Source organism: Oncorhynchus nerka, linkage group LG13, assembly GCF_034236695.1.
Source record: "Oncorhynchus nerka isolate Pitt River linkage group LG13, Oner_Uvic_2.0, whole genome shotgun sequence".
Lineage (NCBI taxonomy): Eukaryota > Metazoa > Chordata > Actinopteri > Salmoniformes > Salmonidae > Oncorhynchus > Oncorhynchus nerka.
The window spans coordinates 24,904,644-24,929,301 of record NC_088408.1 but is presented as its reverse complement, the minus strand read 5'-3'; the positions used below and the strand labels follow the sequence as shown (position 1 = coordinate 24,929,301).

At 43.2% G+C, this 24,658-nt stretch overlaps 2 protein-coding genes across 3 annotated transcripts in view; both read right to left on the bottom strand.

The window, feature by feature from the left end:
- The window catches only part of foxo3b (forkhead box O3b), an 83,174-nt gene extending 77,262 nt beyond the window's left edge, over positions 1–5,912 (bottom strand). Inside the window, exon 1 of the mRNA XM_065026282.1 lies at positions 4,392–5,912. Coding sequence (XP_064882354.1) covers positions 4,392–4,943 — 552 coding nt within the window. The 5' untranslated portion in view covers positions 4,944–5,912. The remainder of the gene's footprint in view (positions 1–4,391) is intronic.
- A 9,212-nt stretch (positions 5,913–15,124) lies between these two features.
- afg1lb (AFG1 like ATPase b) overlaps positions 15,125–24,658 on the bottom strand; it is a 47,081-nt gene continuing 37,547 nt past the window's right edge. For both annotated transcript variants that reach the window (XM_029676493.2, XM_029676492.2), the window contains exons 11-13: positions 20,733–20,873; positions 20,218–20,325; positions 15,125–17,586 (exon numbers count right to left, since the gene is read on the bottom strand). In XM_029676493.2, coding sequence (XP_029532353.2) covers positions 17,434–17,586; positions 20,218–20,325; positions 20,733–20,873 — 402 coding nt within the window. In that variant the 3' untranslated portion in view covers positions 15,125–17,433. The remainder of the gene's footprint in view (positions 17,587–20,217; positions 20,326–20,732; positions 20,874–24,658) is intronic.

The window sequence follows — 24,658 nt, the reverse complement described above, 5'->3', positions numbered from 1 at the left end:
TCTATGGAACAACATCCCCTATACACTTCCTGATGAACTCAGTCACCGTGTCCGTGTATACATCAATGTTGTTATCCGAGGCAACCCGGAACATATCCCAGTCCGCGTGATCAAAACAATCTTGAAGCACGGATTCCGATTGGTCAGACCAGCATTGAATAGACCTTAGCACGGGTACTTCCTGTTTGAGTTTCTGCCTATAGGAAGGGAGGAGCAAAATGGAGTTGTGATTTGATTTGCCGAAAGGAGGGCGGGGGAGGGCCTTGATGGCATCCTGGAAGAGAGAATAGCAGTGGTCGAGTGTTTTCCCAGCGTGAGTACTACAGTCAATGTGTTGATAGAACTTCAGTAGCGTTTTCCTCAAACTTGCTTTGTGAAAATCCCCAGTTACAATAAATGCAGCCTCGGGATATGTGGTTTCCAGTTTTAAAGTCCAGTGTAGATATCTACCCTGTTAAAATCCCCAGCTACAATAGATGTGGCCTCAGGATATGTGGTTTCCAGTTTTTAAAGTCCAGTGTGGATATCTACCCTGCACATGGACTCAGTACGGTTACCCCGTGTATACAGCCAAGTTATCGTTACTCATTGTGTATTTATTCCTTGCATTATTCTTTTTCTACTATTTATCTTATTTTTCTCTCTGCATTGTTGGGAAGGTCCCATAAGTAAGCGTTATTCTGTTATTCTACACCCGTTGTTTACGGAGCATGTAACAAATCAAATTTGATTTGATTTAATGGATTTGTTCGCCCACTTCTTTCTTTCTCTCCCTCCCTCTATCCCGCTCTCCCCCCAGTGTCCTCCTCCTCCTCCGTCTTGATAAGACCACTAATCATTGTCAGACTGGTGAATCAACACATTCATCATGCAGATGATCATCACAATCTATCTCTGCTGGTTTATAAGGTGACAGTTTCATATACGGCCTCGGACCAAATGGGGGTTGGAGGTGGGCAGGTTCTGCGGTCAAGGACAGACAAGGGAGGGGAGTGTTGGAGGTGGGCAGGGCTGCGGTCAAGGACAGACAAGGGAGGGGAGTGTTGGAGGTGGGCAGGTTCTGCGGTCAAGGACAGACAAGGGAGGGGAGTGTTGGAGGTGGGCAGGGCTGCGGTCAAGGACAGACAAGGGAGGGGAGTGTTGGAGGTGGGCAGGGGTGCGGTCAAGGACAGACAAGGGAGGGGAGTGTTGGAGGTGGGCAGGGCTGCGGTCAAGTACAGACAAGGGAGGGGAGTGTTGGAGGTGGGCAGGGCTGCGGTCAAGTACAGACAAGGGAGGGGAGTGTTGGAGGTGGGCAGGTTCTGCGGTCAAGGACAGACAAGGGAGGGAGTGTTGGAGGTGGGCAGGGCTGCGGTCAAGGACAGACAAGGGAGGGGAGTGTTGGAGGTGGGCAGGGCTGCGGTCAAGGACAGACAAGGGAGGGGAGTGTTAGAGGTGGGCAGGGGTGCGGTCAAGGACAGACAAGGGAGGGGAGTGTTGGAGGTGGGCAGGGCTGCGGTCAAGTACAGACAAGGGAGGGGAGTGTTGGAGGTGGGCAGGTTCTGCGGTCAAGGACAGACAAGGGAGGGGAGTGTTGGAGGTGGGCAGGGCTGCGGTCAAGGACAGACAAGGGAGGGGAGTGTTGGAGTTGGGCAGGGCTGCGGTCAAAGACAGACACGGGAGGGGAGGGGAGGGGAGGGATGGAGGTGCTGGTGGTAGACAGGGACAAATCTAAAACATTGCTAAACAGAGACAAAAGGCAGACAGTTGCTACCTGGGGCCTGGGGAAGTCTAATGTACTGTAATAGCAGTCTAATATAGTGTAATAACAGTCTAATATAATGTAATAACACAGTAATAAATGAATTTGAACAAATGAAAGAATTAATTATAGTTACATTTCTCATAAAATAATGATTCTCTACACACACAAACTCATCCTTGAAAGGGGAGACTGGGTGAGTGTGTGTGAGGTGTGTTAAAGATAATGAACAGATGCGTCTGTGCCTGTCTGTGTGTTCTGGAATGTTCTACACAGTACCCATGTAACAACAGCAAGATTGGGAGGATTTCCTTATGTACATTTATGTGTATATGTGAGTCTTCATGCGTGTGTTTATTAAACAACACTGTGTGTGTGTGTGTGTGTGTGTGTGTGTGTGTGTGTGTGTGTGTGTGTGTGTGTGTGTGTGTGTGTGTGTGTGTGTGTGTGTGTGTGTGTGTGTGTATTTACATCCCTGCATCGTCAGTGACATAACTGAGCCTGAGACTTGGGCTCTGTTCTGCAGCTGTCAAGGGGGGCTGGACTCTGAGCTGAGCTGCCTGTAGCATCAGGATTAATTAACACAGAGGCCCAAAGTTCACTGGAGCAGCCCCAGGAACACACACTCCCTAACCACACACTGAGGTGCTAACACGCACAGAGGTACACACAGACAACTTAACCACACACACAAAGGAATACGCACACACAGAGAAAGGTATACACACACACAAGCTTAACTGCACTAGAGGTCCTATTTTGGTCTCTCTCTCTCATACCACAGCTACTCTTAGCACACATTTCAACAGCACTCTTGATTGCACACATTTCACTCACTCTTGATTGCGCTAAACTGAAGATGTATTATGATTGTGATTGATTGGATATCTATATAATGCAGCTATGTTTTGTGGTGCTAGGCATAGGCATGTGTCAAGAGCAGGTCATAAGAGGTGACCCAGAGCGTCCTGGGTGAGGTCAGTCAGTGAGAGGAGAGGAACCCACAGGGATTACTAGGATTTGCTGAGCAAATCTACTCAACAAAGCCAGCTTTCCCACTGCACATGTATGAAACCTAAGCTGACAAACTAACCACCCTGTCCTGAAACCCAAGAGTTTCTGAGAGTGAAATCACAAACTGAAAGCAGGTCTGTGAGAACACCACGGTTGCTATAGGGCCTTGTGAACACCTGCCACTAAAGCTCTTCTCTGGTTTCATTGGTTGTCAGTAGCCATGCCATGTTGATACCTTAAAGCTGGTGGCGTTGGTTGTCTTATTGCATTGGCCTGATATAGCTTGCCTGCTCCTAAGAACTCGGGAACGCGCCTGTGGGACTTTGTGGCGCTTAGCGAACGCTGGTTATAGCAGGCCAAGAGCTCTCTGTCATAAATTGTGGCTGTCATTGGCTGTGTTTTCTGTGGGCTACTATAGGCTATTCTAAAATGAACAGGTCAGATTAACACAGATCCCCCCTTAAAAGCTAATCGACACATCAAAACATTTCAAAAGCTGCAACAGCTGGAGTCTGTGATCAAAACGTGTAATGACAGAACTATAAAAGGCATAGCCATGGGAATGTGGTAACAACATCTATGCTCCGGCATCCTGCCTTTTCCATATTTTTTTATCAGGCACTGAAACATGAGCACCCCACCCGCCTGACCATCCATGCCCCAAATTCCTTGGCCATCAGCCCCGCAGGGTGGCAAATGAACACAGCCTGTCTGGTCCCTCCCCTACAGCGCATGTTTCAGCAGCCCACCCAACCGCCACAGGAGCACAGATAACTCATCCCCGCCTGATAACTGATGGCCTTTTCGGCCAACGAGACAAGTCCGCAGGGCCGGGGCCCTGACGCAGTGAGATCCGATCCGTGACCTATGCTCTTTAGCCCCACACACCCCCTCACTCTCTCCCCAGGCCTGGGGCCCATATGTCCTATGCCTCGTTCCTGGCGAGGGTTAGGGGTTACATTCCCTTTGAAGGTAGTCTTACTCCCGGCTGTTCACCCGACCTGGCGGCATCCCAAGTCGTTATGTAATTCCCCAACTGCATTATGAACAACATTGGCAGTACAGTATCCTACCTGACCCAAGAGATATGCTAATTCCTGAGGTTTAGGCCTACATAACAAATATAGGACTTTACACAGGGACTGCCCTGATAGGCCTACATTCACTTGTAGAGCGCATAAATAGCTCATTCTGATCTGACAGTTGAACCACTTCTGGCGACCAGCAATGTTTGTTCTTTACTCTGAAGTTGGGATTAATTGTAGGACTGTACATTCTATGATTTATGTAATTGTATCAATATTTTGGCATAGTCATTCTAAATAGGTTACAGAGTAGGCCTATAGACTGACTGGCTGCTACAAAGTTGACCATTTGTGTGTGTGTGTGTGTCCCACTCCACGTGACAGTATAGATAGGCTACACTCGAAGTTGAGTCATGCCTAATTCCAAAAGAGGGAGAGAATGTGTGTATGTGTGTGTGTGTGTTTATAAACAAAGGGAACATCCAGAAGTACACATTTTCAAGACCCATGTGTTTCTTGTTATTGTTGTAGTTTTGATTATAGTGGGTGGGAGGTGGGGGGATTGAATGAGGGTGGGGTAGAAGAGAGGAGGAGAGCGTTTTGTCGCTTACCTTCCACCCAGCCGAACTGTTGCTGTCGCCTTTGTCTTTGAAGTACGGCACACATCTCACCATCCAGTCATAAATCTGAGACAGAGTCAATCTCTTGTCCGGCGTGCTCTCTATGGCTTTGGTAATCAGGTCAGCATATGATAGATTCCCCCACGCGTTCCTGCGCGACGAAGACTTCCGTTGAGTCTGCGAACCCGGGCCGCTGGTACCGAGTGCGCCCGAAGTGGTCGTGGGGGAGTGGGAGGAGAGCGGGGAGCCTCCGTTCTCCTGTCCAGACAGCAGTCCTTCGGCCGTAGGGCTGTTGCTGTTCTGGTGGTCTGCTCCCACGCTGGTGCCATTGACGTTGATGGCCATGGAAGTGGCATGTTGTTCCTCTTCATCATCCTCTTCTTCGGGTATAATGTCAGTGTCGTTGCTTTCTGGTTTCCCCGCATTGGACTCGGGTCGGGGCAACGGCCAGGTGCACGATCTTGGCCGTTTTTGTGGCTCGAAGTCTGGGTCTATGGCCACGTCCAACTCATGGAGAGGACTGGGAGTTGGGGTCTCGGCCATCTCTCCTTCAATTACTAGTTCGTCCCCGTTGCCCGCTGATAAAGTCAGTAGATAAGTAGTGGAGAGCTGTCAAAGTTGCATTCCATGAATGCACGCCCCCGTCCTTTGTTGCTATTCCAGACCAGCAGTCCCCAAGGGTCACTGCAAACTCAGCGCGAAATTATAAATTAAATCCTCCGTATTAAAAAAGAGCACCAATATGCTGTTCAGGGTGGATTTAAAACGTAGAATGTCGTGGACTATTATAAATGTATTAACACCATAACTGGTAAACTATGGCTATTCTCCTTGGCTCAAAAAGCAAGCCACAGCTACTTCACGTTTGACAATCGCAACAGTTCAAAACGGGTTGCTGCATATTCATAGTATTTCTCCTCGACTGGAGAAATTGTAATAATAACAGTATAGTGTGTACAGTTCGGTTCACGAGTAAATTATAAACGGTGTACCACGGGTTCGTTCATCAATAAGCGGTTACGCGTTCCTTCCTTGCACGTTCAAGATCAAATCCCGCACTGATCCAAAATAACTGAATACACCTATTGCCACCGTGAAAGTGAAGCTGTGGCCAGGACACAGTGCAGCCCCCTCTACGTTCAGGGCTGCCACGGATAACCGCGCTATGGTGAATTAGATGGCTGCAACACCAGCGATTAATTACCGCATAGTTCTATTCCAATTGTCATTTCTGCCATTTGAACAAACTCCCTTTCGCTTCCAAGTCCTTTCTACTACCAGACTGCACACAGGAAACCTGCGTTTGTTGTCAGTGTCGACAGAAAAACGAAAAGGAAAGGAATAACCGAAAATTATATCTGTCTATTCAACGTCGCCTCTACTGACCACGCAGCACAGTTGGTATGGAAAACGAAACGCCACCTCACTCTCAGTTACAGTAGCCTATCTCTCCAGCAGCACACATAAACACTAACCTATCTGCTTAGCATATTCCGTCTTAAGACAGCCCTCAACAAGCTCGAAGTTATACAGCAACAGCAGCAATAGGCTAGTAACGTTGCCACCCCCACTGAAAAGGCAAGCCCCCTGGATTCAGTATACGAGATCGCCCTTTAAAGAGACACTGCTCCTAAGCAGTCTACAGCATGTGTGCACTAAAGCAGTGGAGGCTGCTGAGGGGAGGACGGTTCATAAAAACGGCTGGAACGGAGCAAATGGAATGGCATCAAACACATGGAAACCATGTATGATATTTGATACCATTCCACCAATTCCAATGCCGCTCCAGCCATTACCACGAGCCCATTCTCCCCAATCAAGACGTCACTAACCTCCAGTTGGGGCGCACAGGCATGTCAAGGCAAGCAGTGTGTGGAAGGATACAGAAATAGACAGACAGATCGTCAAAATATTATTTTACACCGATAAGAACACAAAGAATATTCAAAGTTGGACAGAGGACATTCATATTTAATTCCAAGTAATTGTATTGCTCCTTCTGGAAATGTTTACAATTCATAAGCTAATGACACAGGCTACATTAGGACAATCATTTATACATATTGTTGACATATATTATTGCTGCCACTTCATCTGTAGCACACTATTACAATTTAACAACTGACATACACATGTGTAACAACATAGGCAAATATCAGCAGGTGTGTTTATATTCCTTGTGTTGGGTATTAAACTTCGTTCATGACATGCACATGTCATGCATTCTATCAAATATGTCAATGAAAGTCTCTCAGTCAAGTTGAGTAATTTTAAAAAGTCTATCACTTGTCCCTTTAATCCGTGAGCATGGGTGCCAATCAATCTCGACAGCGCGCGCAGAACACGCCCCCTTCAAACATATGACGTCATTCCAGTTATAATCAAGAGATAAGGGTATAAATCCTATACAGTTCTCCATTCTGTAAAGTGATGCTTCGGAGTGATCTCCCTCCCCCACCACCTCCCTCCTTGTCTGTACGGAAATATCAGCAGTAGCCAGCCTACATACGTCTTTGTTCCAGAGAAGATGTTGTGTAAATTGCCGGTCCACCTTGCAGGGACACGCGGTCTCGATTTCTGTAATCTGTACAGAAATGATCGTGTTCCACCTGTGCGAACTGCGCTGTTTTCATCAATGAATTCTTGGAACGGTTGGTATTTATTATGACTGGATAAATACGATACGATATAATAGTTCAGAGAAAACACGCACACATCCTGCAAGGCATTACTTGTGTAGTTATGGCTTTGAATTTCACATGGAAAACATCCACACTATTTCATTTATTATGATCACAAAGGAAATAGATACACATGCATACAAAACGAACACAAGAACACACACACACAGTCCCTCTTTGTTCCTCCTGTCCCAACTATATAAAGAGGAATGGCTGATCCAGCAGTTTGGTGCCTGTGAATAGCTGCTGCAGTGGAGGGTTAACTGCGGGGTGATGTCACCTAGGTCCTAAGGCTGTACCAATCACCTGGAGCTCCTAACAGTCTGAAATGGCCCGACCTAACTTGGCACAATGTTTTTAGGCATCAGAGAGAGGAAAGGGACACAGGAGGTGGATGAATGAATGCTTCTGTAAGAGGACAGTGTAAAAGAGAGAGAGCACTGAGCGAGAGAAAAGGTGTGACAGGTAGTCTTGCTGCTTGAATTGAAAACAGTGTCATCCTTCAGGGGTATATTTATAATGATCACACCACAGCATTGTCAGATGTGTCATTTCAGGCCAAGAACATGTATAGCTGTTTGAAGTGCTCCTGTCACTTTAATCTATCCCCACCTGCTGTGAACTCTGATGTCACTCACCACATCACAGGAACCAGCTCAGCAAAGACTTCCATTCAGTGTCCCTAAAAGAGTGAACACATCAACAGGATAGTTGTCTGCACAGTAGGGAGCCATTCATTCGCTTGCTCTTGTTGCAGTGTGTTATAGGGGTCACAGGTCTACTGCAGAGGCCTACCATGGAGAATGATAGAGATAACATCATTGTATCGTCGCATTATTTTGGGCTCCCGAGTGGTACAGCGGTCTAAGGCACTGCATTTCAGTGCTTGAGGCGTCACTACAGACACTGGTTCAAATTCAGGCTGTATCACAACCAGTCGTGATTGGGAGTCCCATAGAGCGGCTCACAATTGGGCCAGTGTCGTCCGGGTTTGGCCGGTGTAGGCCGTCATTGTAAGAATTTGTTCTTAACTGACTTGCCTAGTTAAATAAAGGTAAACATAAAATGGCATCTGTGTGTGTAATCTCCATTCTGAAGTAGTCCATTTCATTTGACTACTTCTATGAGTTGGCAAACAAACTGAAAGGGTGCATACTGCCACCTAGTGTTTTCTCACAGGTATAATTCATTGGCTGATCCTTCCTGGTGACCTGGATGGAATCATGTGATCCTTCCTTAACCCATAGGATGTCCCACCCAGTTGACTACTTTAAAATGGTGGGAACCCTCAATGGCAATGTCCATGCCAAAACAGGTTTTATCCATCTAGAACCCTCTAACTCTATGGGTCCTACGTACTTCAATCAGATATATTAGTGACTCTCTCTCCTCCACCCCCACCCAGAACACACTGTTCCTAACACTTCATTACCCCTCAAATGCCGATGATGACCTGAAATATTGTTTGTGTCATTACCTTCCTTGTGACACTAATTATATTATTGAACCAATAGGCTCCCATTAGAGGGGCCGGACCACAAAACCATCCAGTTGTAACTACAAATAATCTGACCCTCAAAGCTTCCAAACTGTCCCCTTCCTCACATATTGATCACTTCACTCTCCAACCCCCCGAACCCCTCTCTCAAACCCTACCTCCACCCCTATGTGCCATCCACCTCTTTATCATGTCCCCTACCACAACCAGTCAGTGGCTAGTGTAATGTTGTGTACTGGCCAGGATCCCTGCTCACAGGACCAGAGGACTGTGGCCACCCCTCTGTGCCAGCGTGAATCATCCAATTAAGATGTACACAAAGGAGGGTGGCCATCTCTGTTTGTGTCTGATGTTTTCCCAAACAGCGTAATGCTCTGATTGGATTAGAACCCTCGGAATAGACCGTGATTGATTTTCCATTAATGGAGAGTTATGGTGGAATCATAGACTTCGATAGACATCACGTCATTGTGTCTGCCCCATTATGTCGTCTGTGACAGCATGGACAGCGCCATTGACGCCATCTCCATTTTTAAGTAGTCAAATTGTAACGGCTCTCTTCTATCTCCTCCTCTGACGAAGAGGTGGAACAAGGATCGGACCAAAATGCAGCGTGTAGATTGCGATCCATGTTTAATCAAACAAACGTAAACACGAATCAATACAAACACTATAAAACAATAAACGTAACGAAAACCGAAACAGCCTATACTTGTGTCAACTAACACATAGACAGGAACAAAGACACTAAGGACAATCACCCACAAAACAACCAAAGAATATGGCTGCCTAAATATGGTTCCCAATCAGAGACAACGATAAACACCTGCCTCTGATTGAGAACCACTCCAGACAGCCATAGACTTTGCTAGATCACCCCACTAGCTACAATCCCAATACATACCAAAACCCCAAGACAAAACACACCACAATACAAAAACCCCATGCCACACCCTGGCCTGACCCAAACATGAAGATAAACACAAAATACTTCGACCAGGGCGTGACACAAATGTTCTTCTTCTACTTCTTCTGAGTCGTAAACAAACTGAAAGTGTGCACACTGCCACCTAGAGTGTGTTGTTTGAACAGGTATAAATACAAGGTTGGCGATTTACTGCCACCTGCAGTTATGAAATGTTTCCTCACAAGTATAATTAATTGGCTGATCCCTCCTGGTGACCTGGATGGAATCATGTGATCCTTCCCTAACCCATAGGAAGTCCCACACAGGTGACTACTTCCAAATGGTGAAAGTGTTCAATGGCACTGTCCATGCTAAAACAGGCTTTTGGACACTAGAGCTCTATATCTATCTCTATGGGTGGAATAGACTGGAACTTACAGCTAACAAACTGACACACACACACGTCCAGTGGCGTTTTGATACTTACCAGAGAGCTGGTAAGAGATAGTATATCTAATCTATGTGATGTGTCCTGTTACTTCAGCTCAGCAAAGACTTCCATTCAGTGTCCCTAAAAGAGCTAACACATCAACAGGATAGTTGTCTGCACAGTAGGGAGCCGTTAGTTCGCTTGCTCTTGTTGCAGTGTGTTATAGGGGTCACAGGTCTACTGCAGAGGCCTACCATGGAGAATGACAGAGATAACATCATTGTATCGTCGCATTATTTTGGGCTCCCATGTCGCAGCAGTCTAAGGCACTGCATCTCAGTGCTAGAGGTGTCACTACAGACCCTGGTTTGATTCCAGGCTGTATTACAACTGGCCATGATTGGGAGTCCCATAGGGTTGTGCAGAATTGGCCCAGTGTCGTCTGGGTTAGGGTTTGGCTGGGTTAATCCGTCATTGTAAATAAGAATTTGTTCTTAACTGACTTGCCTAGTTAAATAAAAAAAACTAAAACTGGATGACGTCATTAGAAGCAATAATAACAAACCTCTTGGTCATCACTTACCCTTTGTTGCCATCTTGTGGTAAAACGTTAAACATCAGCTCAGTGTTTCAGTGGGTTTTTTGCTTCAGCTCTGTGTTGAAGCCATACCGGCAGTAACCTGTTTGACCATTTGAATAGACTGTGGCATCTAACACAATCAATATATATCCAACACACAATGGTGAATAAAATATTGCATCTGAGCTCAGTGTTGTAGTCAGTGGTGCCACTTAGGCCAGCAGCATATCCCACTGCTGGCTTGCTTCTGAAGCTGAGCAGGGTTGGTCCTGGTCAATCCCTAGATGGGAGACCAGATGCTGCTGGAAGTGGTGTTGGAGGGCCAGTAGGAGGCACCCTTTCCTCTAGTCAAAAAAAAAATCCCAATGCCCCAGGGCAGTGATTGGGGAGATTGCCCTGTGTGGGGTGCTGTCTTTCAGATGGGACATTAAATGGGTGTCCTGACTCTTTGTGGTCACTAAAAGATCTCATGGCACTTATTGTAAGAGTAGGGGTGTTAACCCTGGTGTTCTGGCTAAATTCCCATTCTGTACCTTATGCCATCACAGTTACCTAATCATCCCCAGTTTACAATTGACTCATTATCCCCCTCCTCTCCCCTGTAACTTTTCCCCAGGTTGTTAATGTAAATGAAAATGTGTTCTCAGTCAACTTACTTCGTAAAATAAGGGTTAAATTAAAAATCACACCCCACTCAGCTTTAGGATCTTAGTGAAACATTAATTATCGTTTTCAGGTGTGTTCAGCCAAGGCCAGAGTGACAACCAACAGGATGGCAGACCACCAGGGCCAGGACTGAGCAGCCCAGCAGCTAGGGATTGCCTAAATAGTTATCTCCCCTGATGTGAGCATGTTTTCAATACAGACTCCTTTTGTCGTACTGTATTCCATATAACACACACGGACCTTATGAAAGTTGCAGAGTATACCCTTCACCTTGTAATAAATCAAATCTAGTGATACATAACTTGACATTGTGGGAGGATAACCAACCTTCCAATTAATGGCAATGCATTTCTTAGCTGCTATAAATGCTTGGTCAGTGTTTTCAGTCTCCAGTAATCAACATTTCCAAGCAGACAAAAACAGGGAGAAGGGAGAATCTGTAGACATGCTGAGATAAAATAACATACTCTTATCCAGAATTCAGCCAGCCTTCACAAGACCATACCGTATGCTAATATGTTCCCTTTTGTGTTTTACACATCCATCAGAATAATTACATTTCTGTGTGCATGATATTCAGTTTCACTGGCATATAGTACATTCTATGGATGGTCTTAAATTGCAGTAATTTATGTCTGAGATATGAGTATGACTGGGCATTCAACCTATAGGCATTCAGTGTGACAGGTTAGTACAGTGGTGAACCCATTGGACCTAGGCCTTCAGTGGTGAACCTATTGGATCTAGGCATTCAGTGGTGGACCTATTGGATCTAGGCATTCAATGGTGAACCTATTGGACCTGGGCCTTCAGTGGTGAACCTATTGAACCTAGGTCTTCAGTGGTGAACCTATTGGACCTAGGCCTTCAGTGGTGAACCTATTGGACCTAGGCCTTCAGTGGTGAACCTATTGGACCTAGGCCCTCAGTGTGTGACAGGTTAGTACAGTGGTGAACCTATTGGACCTAGGCCTTCAGTGGTGAACCCATTGGACCTAGGCATTCAGTGGTGAACCTATTGGACCTAGGCATTCAGTGGTGAACCTGTTGGACCTAGGCATTCAGTGGTGAACCTATTGGACCTAGGCCTTCAGTGGTGAACGTATTGGACCTAGGCCCTCAGTGTGTGACAGGTTAGTACAGTGGTGAACCTATTGGACCTAGGCCTTGAGTGGTGAACCTATTGGACCTAGGCCTTCAGTGGTGAACGCATTGGACCTAGGCCTTCAGTGGTGAACCTATTGGGCCTAGACCCTCAGTGTGTGACAGGTTAGTACAGTGGTGAACCTATTGGACCCAGGCATTCAGTGGTTAACCCATTGGACCTAGGCCTTCAGTGTGTGAACCTATTGGACCTAGGCCTTCAGTGGTGAACGTATTGGACCTAGGCCCTCAGTGTGTGAACCTATTGGACCTAGGTCTTCAGTGGTGAACCTATTGGACCTAGGCCCTCAGTGTGTGACAGGTTAGTACAGTGGTGAACCTATTGGACCTAGGCCTTCAGTGGTGAACCTATTGGACCTAGGCCTTCAGTGTGTGACAGGTTAGTACCGTGGTGAACCTATTGGACCTAGGCCTTCAGTGGTGAACCTAATAGGCCTTCAGTGTGTGACAGGTTGGTGATTCTGAAAGGACAGCAACCATAATACCAGCGCACTCATGTAGGACAGTGCACTTTTTGTAAAACACAAAAAAGGGCCAGTGGTGTAGTGGAGGCTATACGCAGGTATACGCCATATACCCACTTTGTTGTCAGTGGGCATTATTCAGTGGGCATTGCCTATATCCGCTTCTTAATCCCTTCCCTTTAGTCCGAAGTGTTGGTTAGTAGGCTATTTGTGATGCGCATTTGTCATCATGTGCTGTTTGCATCAGGGGCATAGACATGGATGGGCCTGGGTGGACAGAGGCCCACCCCCTGGGGAGCAAGGCCCTAACAGATCCACCCAACAGATGTGGTTTAAGCATTGTTGTGGACTTAGACCATCACATTTCTGTAGTGGGATTTTGAGAGTGAACATTTGAAAAATCTATAGGAAAACTCATACAAACCATAGGAAAACATTGTTTTTTTCACACAGGGTGCCTTGCCTTCGCTGGGTGGGCTGTTTGGGAACCTTTTGGCAAAATTACAGTATACCCACTTCTCTAGGCACCACTACACCACTGCATAGGGCCGATGGAAAGACAGCAGTGACACACAGCATGATGTTAAAGGATCAGCAGTCTATAAACTCTGACATAATGAGCCAGTAGGTCCCATTCATAAGAATACAAAAACAGTATTTCCCAATCGAAATGTACAACTATTACTTCTCAGTGCAAAAAACATTTCACATTTAGCACGCAAAGTAACCAGCGACCTAAAGTTTAAGGTGGAACTGACAGCGTTTTAACTACTTTGCAGATATGAAACAAACAATCATAATATCAGCCCAAAATATCAAATTCCCAGTGTATGCTACAAAACCAACTTTATGAGAGGTTTTAAACATAGGTTCTATGTGACTCAACGTTCCATGATGTACACTAAGACATTGTTGTCTAAATAGATGGATGCCATTCAATGCATGATTAATATAATTCACCAATACATTTCTTTGGAGTCCAAAAAAATATTACTATCAGGTTGTAAATCCCAGCTGGCCTGCTACATTGTTTGCTGCCTCCATTCGGGTTGCACTGTTCCAAAAACGGACAAATGTAACTAAAGCTGGAAATGTCAATACAATCAAATTAGCAAGGGAAATGATCACAAGTCAGTCATAACGTGGCTAATAGGCAAGCTTATCTATTTATGTAGCAAGCTAAAAACACAGGAACCTAACGTTAGCTAGATAGAAGTCATGCCATTGGAGGAGTGGGTGAATGACTGACTTTTTCCCCTCATATTGTTATTCGGTGGCTATACACATCTGGAGATTCAGGTGTCATTTGGTTAGTTAGCAAGGACCTGAACTACTGTTATCCAGTTAGCATATCTCTTTTGTGTTCACAAATTCACTCTGGCTCTCTACTCCAATTTCAGAACACTCTCATCTGAGTGTGCCAGAGCAACTGATGAATTCATGAACACGCAACACCCGCGGAATACAACCGGTGTCAGTAAACGTAGACAAAAAAAGTAATAGTTTGTCAAAAACGCTCTAGATAACATGTAAACAACCTAACCAGCTCTGCTACGGCTAGTAAAATGGTTAGAGTGAGGTGTTCTCTCATTTGTGTCTGGAAGTAGCTAGCTAGGAAGCTAGTCAACTTTAGCCAGTTAGCTTGGGTGCTTGGTTGGGATAAGCATGCATTGGCAGGCAAGCTGCAGAAGGACGAGGAGGCTACAAATCTCTATCGTTTATCAGTGCAATTTTGATGGCCAACTAGCTGAAAAAGTTTGAGGGGATTTATCTCATGTCCTTTGTTAGATTTTAGTGAATCTTGCTCTGGCTAGCATTAGTTATTGTTGTTGTTGATGTGCATAACTGAGGGAAAGATAGCCTACCTTACCATGGTTGTTTTATCAATAGAACTGTAAAGTTCCCAAATGTAAGAGGACTCCCGTGGTCTTTAGATATTTGCAGAAATCATTTAAATGAATGTTGTGTCTTTTGGTGAATGGTTTCCAATGGTGTAAAGTCGTGCTGTTGCTACTGCCTGTAAACACACAGTAAGGTTCAAAGTGAATGATGGGAGGCCCGTGTAGCAAATGACTTGTTTGTATAAAGGCCTACTGTAGCCTAGATTTGCTATAGCGCACTGGTCGGTGTAGACTGGTCCTGGACGACAGATGTTTTATTCACTGCAGTGTCTATTAAATGTCCAAACGCGCCACCACTTTCCCAATCTAGATTGCTATAGAATTAGTATATGTAATTCCCAAACAGTCAAAGAATTTATGAAAACGTGAAAATGACCACATCTAAGTGGTTGCTTGTCAGAAATTTTTAAAAAAGTGACATTCTTCCTGGGGGTGTATATGAAAAGATTTTATGTTGCTAAAATGTTGTCAGTTCCACTTTAAATGCAACAATGTTTCACACACATCAAAGAGATGGCTAACACCACTGCAATAAAAAAAAACATGGCTAACACCACTGCAATAAGAAAAAACATGGCTAACACCACTGCAATAAGAAAAACATGGCTAACACCACTGCAATAAGAAAAAACACAGTTCCACTCACCAGATGATCATTTGAAATTTAGCTTCTCCCTTTTCAAGAATAACTTCCAACAAGAAGTTAACAAATTAGCAACAACATCCTCTTCGACAACACCTGCTGCAAACTAGCCAACAACAAAAGCTAGCTAGGGAAAACTACTGCTCGCTATTGCACAGTAACCTTTTGGCCTTCAAGAAGGCAGAAGTTTCCATATGTTTTTGTAAATACAGTTCCACTCATTAAGTCAAAATGCAATTGGTTGATTCCACTGTCACTCCAACCCTTTCCAACAAAAATTGAAGAGATTAAATCAGAACATCATTGAAAATAATAATATAATTATTATTGTTATACTATTATAATCATTATTTTAGAAATCCTTAGCCCTTCTCTGAAGGCATATAAAGCCCATTGTTCCCCACTGTTTGGGTTAGTAACAATTTGTAGAGTGGCTTTATTTTCTCCTTTAGCATGCATTTTTTCACTATTCTGAATGTCTAAAGAATTCATTTCTTGTTCTGAAATATGAACCCAGAAATACTGGACATTTTGAACTCTTATTATGGTGGTGATTTGACAAAATTACAATCATGGTCTTGAATTGGACTTTTCTGGTCTCTGGCTTTTTGCCTCAGACCCCTTGTCCCCCTCCCAGTCTTTCCCCCCTCCCGGTCTTGAATCGGGCTTTAGGTGGTCTCGAACACAACACTGTTAGAGCTACTAGTGTGCAGCTTTTGCTTTCTGAAATCATCCAACACATCTAACATTTCCTAAGACAAATAGTTAAGTAATAATGTATGTTTTTCCTTTGCAGTTTCATCCTTGAAAAGGCTCAAGACACCTTTCTCTTCACCTTTAGATTCTACTGCATGGTTTATTACACAGTAGGCACAAATACATTACATTTAGCATTTTTACAGGGCAGATGGCTGGCTACATACCTCATGTATACTCACTGCTATTTCTTCCTTGATCTATGTATTTTGTAATTACATGTACAGCACTTCATTTTATATTTTTTAGTGGCACAGTTCAAACCCAACCATAGGGGGGCGGTAGCTATCCACCAAGATGTTCAGTTCATATTTCCATCCCTTCAGCGCATACTGATGATGTGTCGCCCCTTATTGCTTAATTAGCTAATTAAGCAATAAGGCCAGAGGGGGTGTGGTATATGGCCAATATACCACGGCTAAGGACTGTTCTTACGTACGATGCAACACGGAGTGCCTGAACACCGGCCTCAGCTGTGGTATATTGGCAATATAGCACAAACCCCCGAGGTGCCTCATTGCTATTATAAACTGCTTACCAATGTAATTAGAGCAGTAAAAATACATGTTTTGTCATACCCATGGTATATGGTCTGATATATCACGGCTGTCAGCCAAATCAGCATTCATTGCTCGAACCACCCAGTTTATAAGTAGCTATGCCTCCCTCTGTTCTCCATGTATGTTTTAGGAAGACTAATATGGGACATGAATGAGTTTCTCTTGTTCCCGTCAGTTCCCTTTAAAGTACGTGAGGGAGATAGGTCAATAAATTTTGAGTGTTTATTGGTTAGTTCCATAGACTTTGCATCGTTGTATGTCCCAGTATGGCATCTGTGACAGCATGGGGAGTGCCATTGAGGGCATCTCCATTTTTAAGTAGTCAATCTTCTTCTATTACTTTTATGAGTTGGCAAAAAAAACTGAAAGGGTGCACACTGCCACCTAGAGTGGGTTGTTTGAACAAGTATAAATACAAGGTTGGCGATTTACTGCCACCTGCAGTTATGAAATGTTTCCTCACAAGTATAATTAATTGGCTGATCCCTCCTGGTGACCTGGATGGAATCATGTGATCCTTCCCTAACCCATAAGAAGTCCCACCCAGTTGACTACTTGCTAAAACAAAAGTCCTCTATCTCTCTGACTGACTGTCTGTTGCGAGGTGTTTTAGCTTGTCACGTTATACTCCAGTCTAAAGGGATATAATTGATTGAGCCCTACTGTACCAATTGTTTGTGTTTTATGAGGTGTTCTTGCTGGTTATATTATACTTCAGTCTAAAAGAGAAGTTGCTGTTGGTTACCCATCCCCTTCATTTGTTGTGAGGTCTTTGGGGGTACTTTACTGTGATCCTCTCTGTGAGTATGTAGTGTTACTGCGGTCCCCTTGAGTCCAGTACATCTCTGTCTGCATCTCGGTCAGTCTGGAGATGGTCCTCTGGAACGCAAAGATCTCCTCCTCCGCTGTGAACAGAGACAGATGGTCCCCCACATCCTACAAATAGGACCGCAGACAGTGGGTTTAACTCAACTACAACCATGACCAAAAACAATGGGGTCGACACAAACATGACCACAAAGATAATTTAACACGAACACAGTCGTTAACAAACCACAAACACAAATGTTTATATCAAGCAGGGGTTGGAACCGGTTCAGGAGATAGAACCGAAATCCGTTAAAAAAAATGTTTTACGAAGAACAGAATCAGAATAAAGAATGAAAGTGATCTATACTCAACCGAAACTGAACCATTCTTTTAAAAGCATGGAAACAGGTTAATAACATTATTTTACGTTCCAGGAATTTTTTTCCAGTCCCACAAAAAGAAGCAACAAAATGCCCATGCAAAGCTCTCACTATCACTCAAAAATGTATATTCCAGCGTCTGCCTGGCCTGACTGCTGAAATTCTTTGCCAGTGTGTGTGTGTGTGTAGGGTACCTCCCCCACTGAAGCATAGGCTATTGTAGCCTAGTGATGTTACAAGCGTGATTCAGAGATTAGGGAGAGAGATTTCTAATTAGAGAATAATGGATTAACTTTTTCAATGCTAGTTAAGGATACTATAGTACGTTTCACATTGGATTTATTCCTTCATAGGAGCCGCTCCTCCTAGGTATAATTCTGTGGACTTAATTCAGATAATGCATGTCATAACAAGATGCCCAGCGCTTCAAGCCTCCTCCTCCACCCTTTCTCATACTCTCCTCACCTGCAAAATTTCATTAGCATCTCACGCCCTACTCTTGTCTGTCCAATGCATGTAAACAACTATAGCTTGCCCACTCCATAGTAAACTGCTCTATCCCCACTGATTGATTATGTCATTTAATATTAAGCTACCCAACAAAAATACAAATTAACCTGTTAAAGCTATGGGGGCGCTATTTCATTATTGGATAAAAAAAATGTGCCCATTTTAAGTGCAATATTTTGTCACAAAAAGATGCTCGACTATGCATATAATTGACAGCTTTGGAAAGAAAAAACTCTGACGTTTCCAAAACTGCAAAGATATTATCTGTGAGTGCCCCAGAAATGATGCTACAGGCGAAACCAAGATGACACTTCAAACAGGAAATGAGCAGGATTTTTGAGGCTCTGTTTTCCAATGTCTCCTTATATGGCTGTGAATGAGCCAGGAATGAGCCTGCCCTTTCTATCGTTTCCCCAAGGTGTCTGCAGCATTGTGACGTATTTGTAGGCATATCATTGGAAGATTGGCCATAAGAGACTACATTTACCAGGTGTCCGCCCGGTGTCCTTTGTTGAAATTGCTGCGTAATCTACAAGCTGCACGCAGTCATCCAGTGATTGAGAGGAGAGAGGAGACTTCCACGAACGATATATCATGAAGAGATATGTGAAAAACACCTTGAGGATTGATTCTAAACAACGTTTACCATGTTTCAGTCGATATTATGGAGTTAATTTGGAAAAAAGTTTGGCGTTTTGATGACTGAATTTTCATTTTTTTTTGGTAGCCAAACATGACGCAGAAAACGGAGCGATTTCTCCTGCACAAATAATCTTTCAGGAAAAACTAAACATTTGCTATCTAACTGAGAGTCTCCTCATTGAAAACATCCAAAGTTCTTCAAAGGTAAATGATTTTATTTGAATGCTTTTCTGGTTTTTGTGAAAATGTTGCCTGCTGAATGCTAACGCTAAATGCTACGCTAGCTATCAATAGCTATCAATACTGTTACACAAATGCTTGTTTTGCTATGGTTGAGAAGCATATTTTTGAAAATCAGAGATGACAGTGTTGTTAACAAAAGGCTAAGCTTGAGAGCTAGCATATTGATTTCATTTCATTTGCGATTTTCATAAATAGTTCACGTTGTGTTATGCTAATGAGCTTGCGGATAGATTTACACAATCCTGGATACAGGTTTTTTTCGTAGCTAAACGTGACGCACAAAATGGAGCGATTTCTCCTAAACAAATAATCTTTCAGGAAAAACTGAACATTTGCTATCTAACTGAGAGTCTCCTCATTGAAAACATCCGAAGTTCTTCAAAGGTAAATGATTTTATTTGAATGCTTTTCTGGTTTTTGTGAAAATGTTGCCTGCTGAATGCTAACGCTAAATGCTATGCTAACTATCAATGCTGTTACACAAATGCTTGTTTTGCTATGGTTGAGAAGCATATTTTTGAAAATCTGAGATGACAGTGTTGTTAACAAAAGGCTAAGCTTGAGAGCTAGCATATTGATTTCATTTCATTTGCGATTTTCATGAATAGTTAACGTTGCGTTATGGTAATGGACTTGAGGCTGTAGTCACGATCCCGGATCCGGGATGGGCTCGACGCAAGAAGTTAAGATTTCAGAGCTTTAAAAAGGAACAGGTGGGCCTCCGTACCGGAGTTGCAGTGATTGGGACAAATGGATATCACGAAATTGGGGAGAAGAAAAAGTGAAACAATAAAAAAAGAACAATATAAACCATTACTTTTTTGGGGTTCGAACCGGTTCCGAACATTATTTTGCTGGTCGGAAAATGATGGTTCAGTTCAAAAAGGAATAATTGGAAAATAATTTTTGGTTCCAACCCGACATTAAGAATGTGTTTTTGGTTATGTTCTGGTCTTGTTGTGGTTGGACCGTGTGGTCTCACCCCGCTCAGGCCCAGGTCGTCCAGTAGCATGCGGTCACGGTCGTCCTCCCCTCCAGAGTGGACAAACAGCCTGTCCAGAGGGGCATCAGCTAACAGCACCACCCTCACCTGTGACAGATGGACAATGGAATGGTAACAACTCTGTAACAACTAAAGTGAAACAGTGACACCTGCTGTAAGATAGAGTGTGAATAGATGGTTACAGGTGATGCTATTGCACATAATAACGCCTACAACAAACTACAGTATAGACCCTGCAGCTACGGACCATGGCAGTATGTCAAATACTTGAGTTACAGGTACAGATTGGGAAGCACCTAGGCAGTAGTACCTAACACAGGTAGCCTAGTGGTTAAGAGCGTTGGGCCAGTAACCAAAAGGTCGCTGGTTTGAATCCCCGAGTAAGGCACTTAAACTTAATTGCTTCTGTCGCTCCTCATAAGAGTCTGCTAAATGACTAAAAATGTTAATGTAAAACATCAAGTTTTTCCCCATGCAGTGTGACTGACACTGACCTTGTTGTCATAGAAATTGTCTATCAGTGTGATGAAGCGCCGTGCCTGATCCTTCAGAGTGAGGGTAAGCATGGGGACATGACGGATAAACACTGTGTCAAACGCCTGGGCCATCTCCAGGTAGTCACTAGCACCCACTGGCTGGAACATACAGAGACAGGGATAATAAGCAATCACACAAGTACAGATGTAGGATCTTAATTTGACCTATATTGTCCAGGCAAAATAATCCTGCAGCAAAAGGACTTGAATGTTTAGTCCACAATGTTGCTTGATACTGTTACACAAGGTTAGGTTAGGCTATTAGCTGGCCAAAAGTAGGCTACTTGAAAAGTGCAATACTGTTAATTTAACAGTGGACTTTCAGTGAATTTATGTAAATCACAACGCTCAACTGCCGAAGACGTGGATGTCGATTATGGCATCCCCCCGCACCTCTGATTCAGAGGGGTTGGGTTAAATGCACAACTGACTAGGTATCCCCTTTCCTGCGGTGCAGGAAAATTCTCAGCAACAAAATATTGATAAACTTGAGATCCTATATCTGCATAGTACAATGTAGGGATTAATATGGCAAACCAGAATCCTGGGACTGTCCCTGGAACATTTCACATTTTCAGATTTTTTTAAATGACAAAACCCAGGAAATTACAACATTTACCCCCAAAGTCACACTAATGCTATTCCACAAAATACACAACACGCGCAGCCAAAGATAGCTAAACATTCAATAGCACATTATCCAAACAGGTTGTCACATGTAAGCCTTTAGCCTAGTGTATTTACTTCACAAAAAGTCACCATAAATTCAAAGCACACGTATAATTGAAACCGACAGACTGCACATGCGAACTGAACGCTACAGTATAGCCTATAAAATAACCTCTTTGAGCAGTCATTGAGACTCTTCAGACAGTCACAAATTTATTAGGCCTATGCACAATTCACTACATAGGCATCTCTGTCACAGAGATGAAATCTGTTAACAATTCAGAGATGCATGAGGAAAAATCTTCTCCTGTCCTAGAGCCTAGGCTATTTTCCTATCCAATCTGAATCCCACTCTCAACCCAAAATCCTGACTCCTGTCTCGCATTAAAATTCCTAACTTCATTCTGTAATCCATAGGCTGCAATGCATTATCAAAGCACTTCTCTCACCTATACATGTCAAAATGATGCTAGAACATTCCCCCCACTTCTCTGCACTGTCTCGTAGGCCTGTGGTAGAGAATGTGTGATCAATTGGTATGAGAGTAGATATGTATTTTATTTGATTTTTTAAACAGAGTTGGTCCCTACTAAGATACCATGTACTATTTCCACTCGTTATCTCCCTGTTGTTCATGAGCTGATCTGCTATCTTCTCTATAATCATCAACTTGATCCCATTATTCATGAGCTGATTTGCTATCTTCTCTATAATCATCAACTTGATCCCATTATTCATGAGCTGATCTGCTATCTTCTCTATAATCATCAACTTGATCCCATTATTCATGAGCTGATCTGCTATCTTCTCTATAATCATCAACTTGATCCCATTATTCATGAGCTGATCTGCTATCTTCTCTATAATCATCAACTTGATCCCATTATTCATGAGCTGATCTGCTATCTTCTCTATAATCATCAACTTGATCCCATTATTCATGAGCTGATCTGCTATCTTCTCTATAATCATCAACTTGATCCCATTATTCATGAGCTGATCTGCTATCTTCTCTATAATCAACAACTTGATCCCGTTATTCATGAGCTGTGCTGCTATCTTCTCTATAATCATCAACTTGATTTTGCCAAACATATGAGATATTCTGTCATTAGTTGAGGGAGCTAGTTTAGCAACTTTTGTCATTTGACGTCCGTTACAAAGTTTGTATGATTCGACAACACTATACTCGGGGTGCACTCTGTGTCAAGATAGCCTACTGCTGAAATGCACTAAATTAATTGAGGAACATGATAACGCTCTGAATTTATCAACAGCCGGTTTCACAAAGTGACAAAGTCATTGGAGTTCAAAAATTTAGTAATGATAGTTACTCTATGTCAGTTTCATTTGGTCTGAAATCTTTACATAGTGGCGCTGACAAGATGGAGCAGAACCCCACTTATTTGTGAGAACCCTGGCATAGTCCATTCTTAAAGTATTTAGACCCTTTCCTTTTTTCCACATTGTTATATTACAATCTTATTTAAAAATAGATTCAATAAAAAATGTTGCTCATCAATCTACACACACACACACACACACAATATCCCATAATGACAAAGCGAAAACAGGTTTTTAGATTTTTTTTGCAAATTTATAAAAAATACAGTATTCAAAGCCTTCGCTCAAGGACTCGAAATTGAGCTCAGGTACAGTTGAAGTCGGAAGTTTACATACACCTTAGCCAAATTAATTTAAACTCAGTTTTTCACAATTCCTGACATTTAATTCTAGTAAAAATTCCCTGTTTTAGGTCAGTTAGGATCACCACTTTATTTTGAGAATGTGAAATGTCAGAACAATAGTAGAGAGAATGATTTATTTCAGCTTTATTTCTTTCAACACATTCTCAGTGTGTCAGAAGTTTACATACACTCAATTAGTATTTGGTAGTATTGCCTTTAAATTGTTTAACTTGGGTCAAACGTTTCGGGTAGCCTTCCACAAGCTTCCCACAATAAGTTGGGTGACAGAGCTGGTGTAACTGAGTCAGGTTTTGGAGGCCTTCTGTGGGATTGAGGTCAGGGCCTTGTGATGGCCACTCCAATACCTTGACTTTGTTGTCCTTAAGCCATTTTCCACAACTTTGGAAGTATGCTTGGGGTCCATTGTCCATTTGGAAGACCCATTTGCGACCAAGCTTTAACTTCCTGACTGATGTCTTGAGATGTTGCTTCAATATATCCACATCTTTTTTCCTCCAAACATAATGATGGTCAGTATGGCCAAACAGTTCTATTTTTGTTTCATCAGACCAGAGGTCATTTCTCCAAAAAGTACAATCTTTGTCCCCATGTGCAGTTGCAAACCGTAATATTAAAGTAAAAAAATGGATCCAAAATAAACTGACATTCACAAACAGAAAGAATACAGGCAAAAACAAAACATACAAAAACATGCCCGCACTTGCCCACAATCACACACTAAAACACAAACGCGACATGTGCACAACCACAACCAGTCAGAAAGTTGGAAACCCCAGAGCCCCGACCGGCAAGCATGCGCGGCACAAGTAGCCGTCACTTCCACTTAAGCACCACACTCCCCGAAATGGTCCACATATGGCCTCCAAACTCTGTCATATAAGTCTGGTTTTTGTTTGACTTCATAGTATATAGAAACCTAGTGGGATGTAACTAGATAGTTCAGTCCTCCAGTTTGTTATTGAATGTGAATATGAGGCGTTTCCAAATGATGGCTATACAATTTTTTGCAGGAATTAGACCTAGATTAGAACACTTTCTCTAATATTGATCACCAATATTAACATTTCCCAACAGACAAAATCGTGGAGATGGATGGATATAAATTCCTCGCCACAATGAAATAATAGCACATACAGTACCAGTCAAAAGTTAGGGCACACAGGTTTTCAGACCAGACAAGGGTTTTTCTTTATTTTTACTATTTTCTACATTGTATAATAATAGTGAAGAAATCAAAACAATGATATAACACATATGAATCATGTAGTAACCATTTTATTTGAGATCCTTCAAAGTAGCCACCCTTTGCCTTGATGACAGCTTTGCACACCCTTGGCATTCTCTCAACCAGCTTCACCTGGAATGCTTTAACAACATTCTTGAAGGAGTTCTCACATATGCTGAGCACTTGTTGGCTGCTTTTCCTTCACTCCGTGGTCCAACTCATCCCAAAACATCTCAATTGGGTTGATGTCGGGTGATTGTGGAGGCCAGGTCATCTGATGC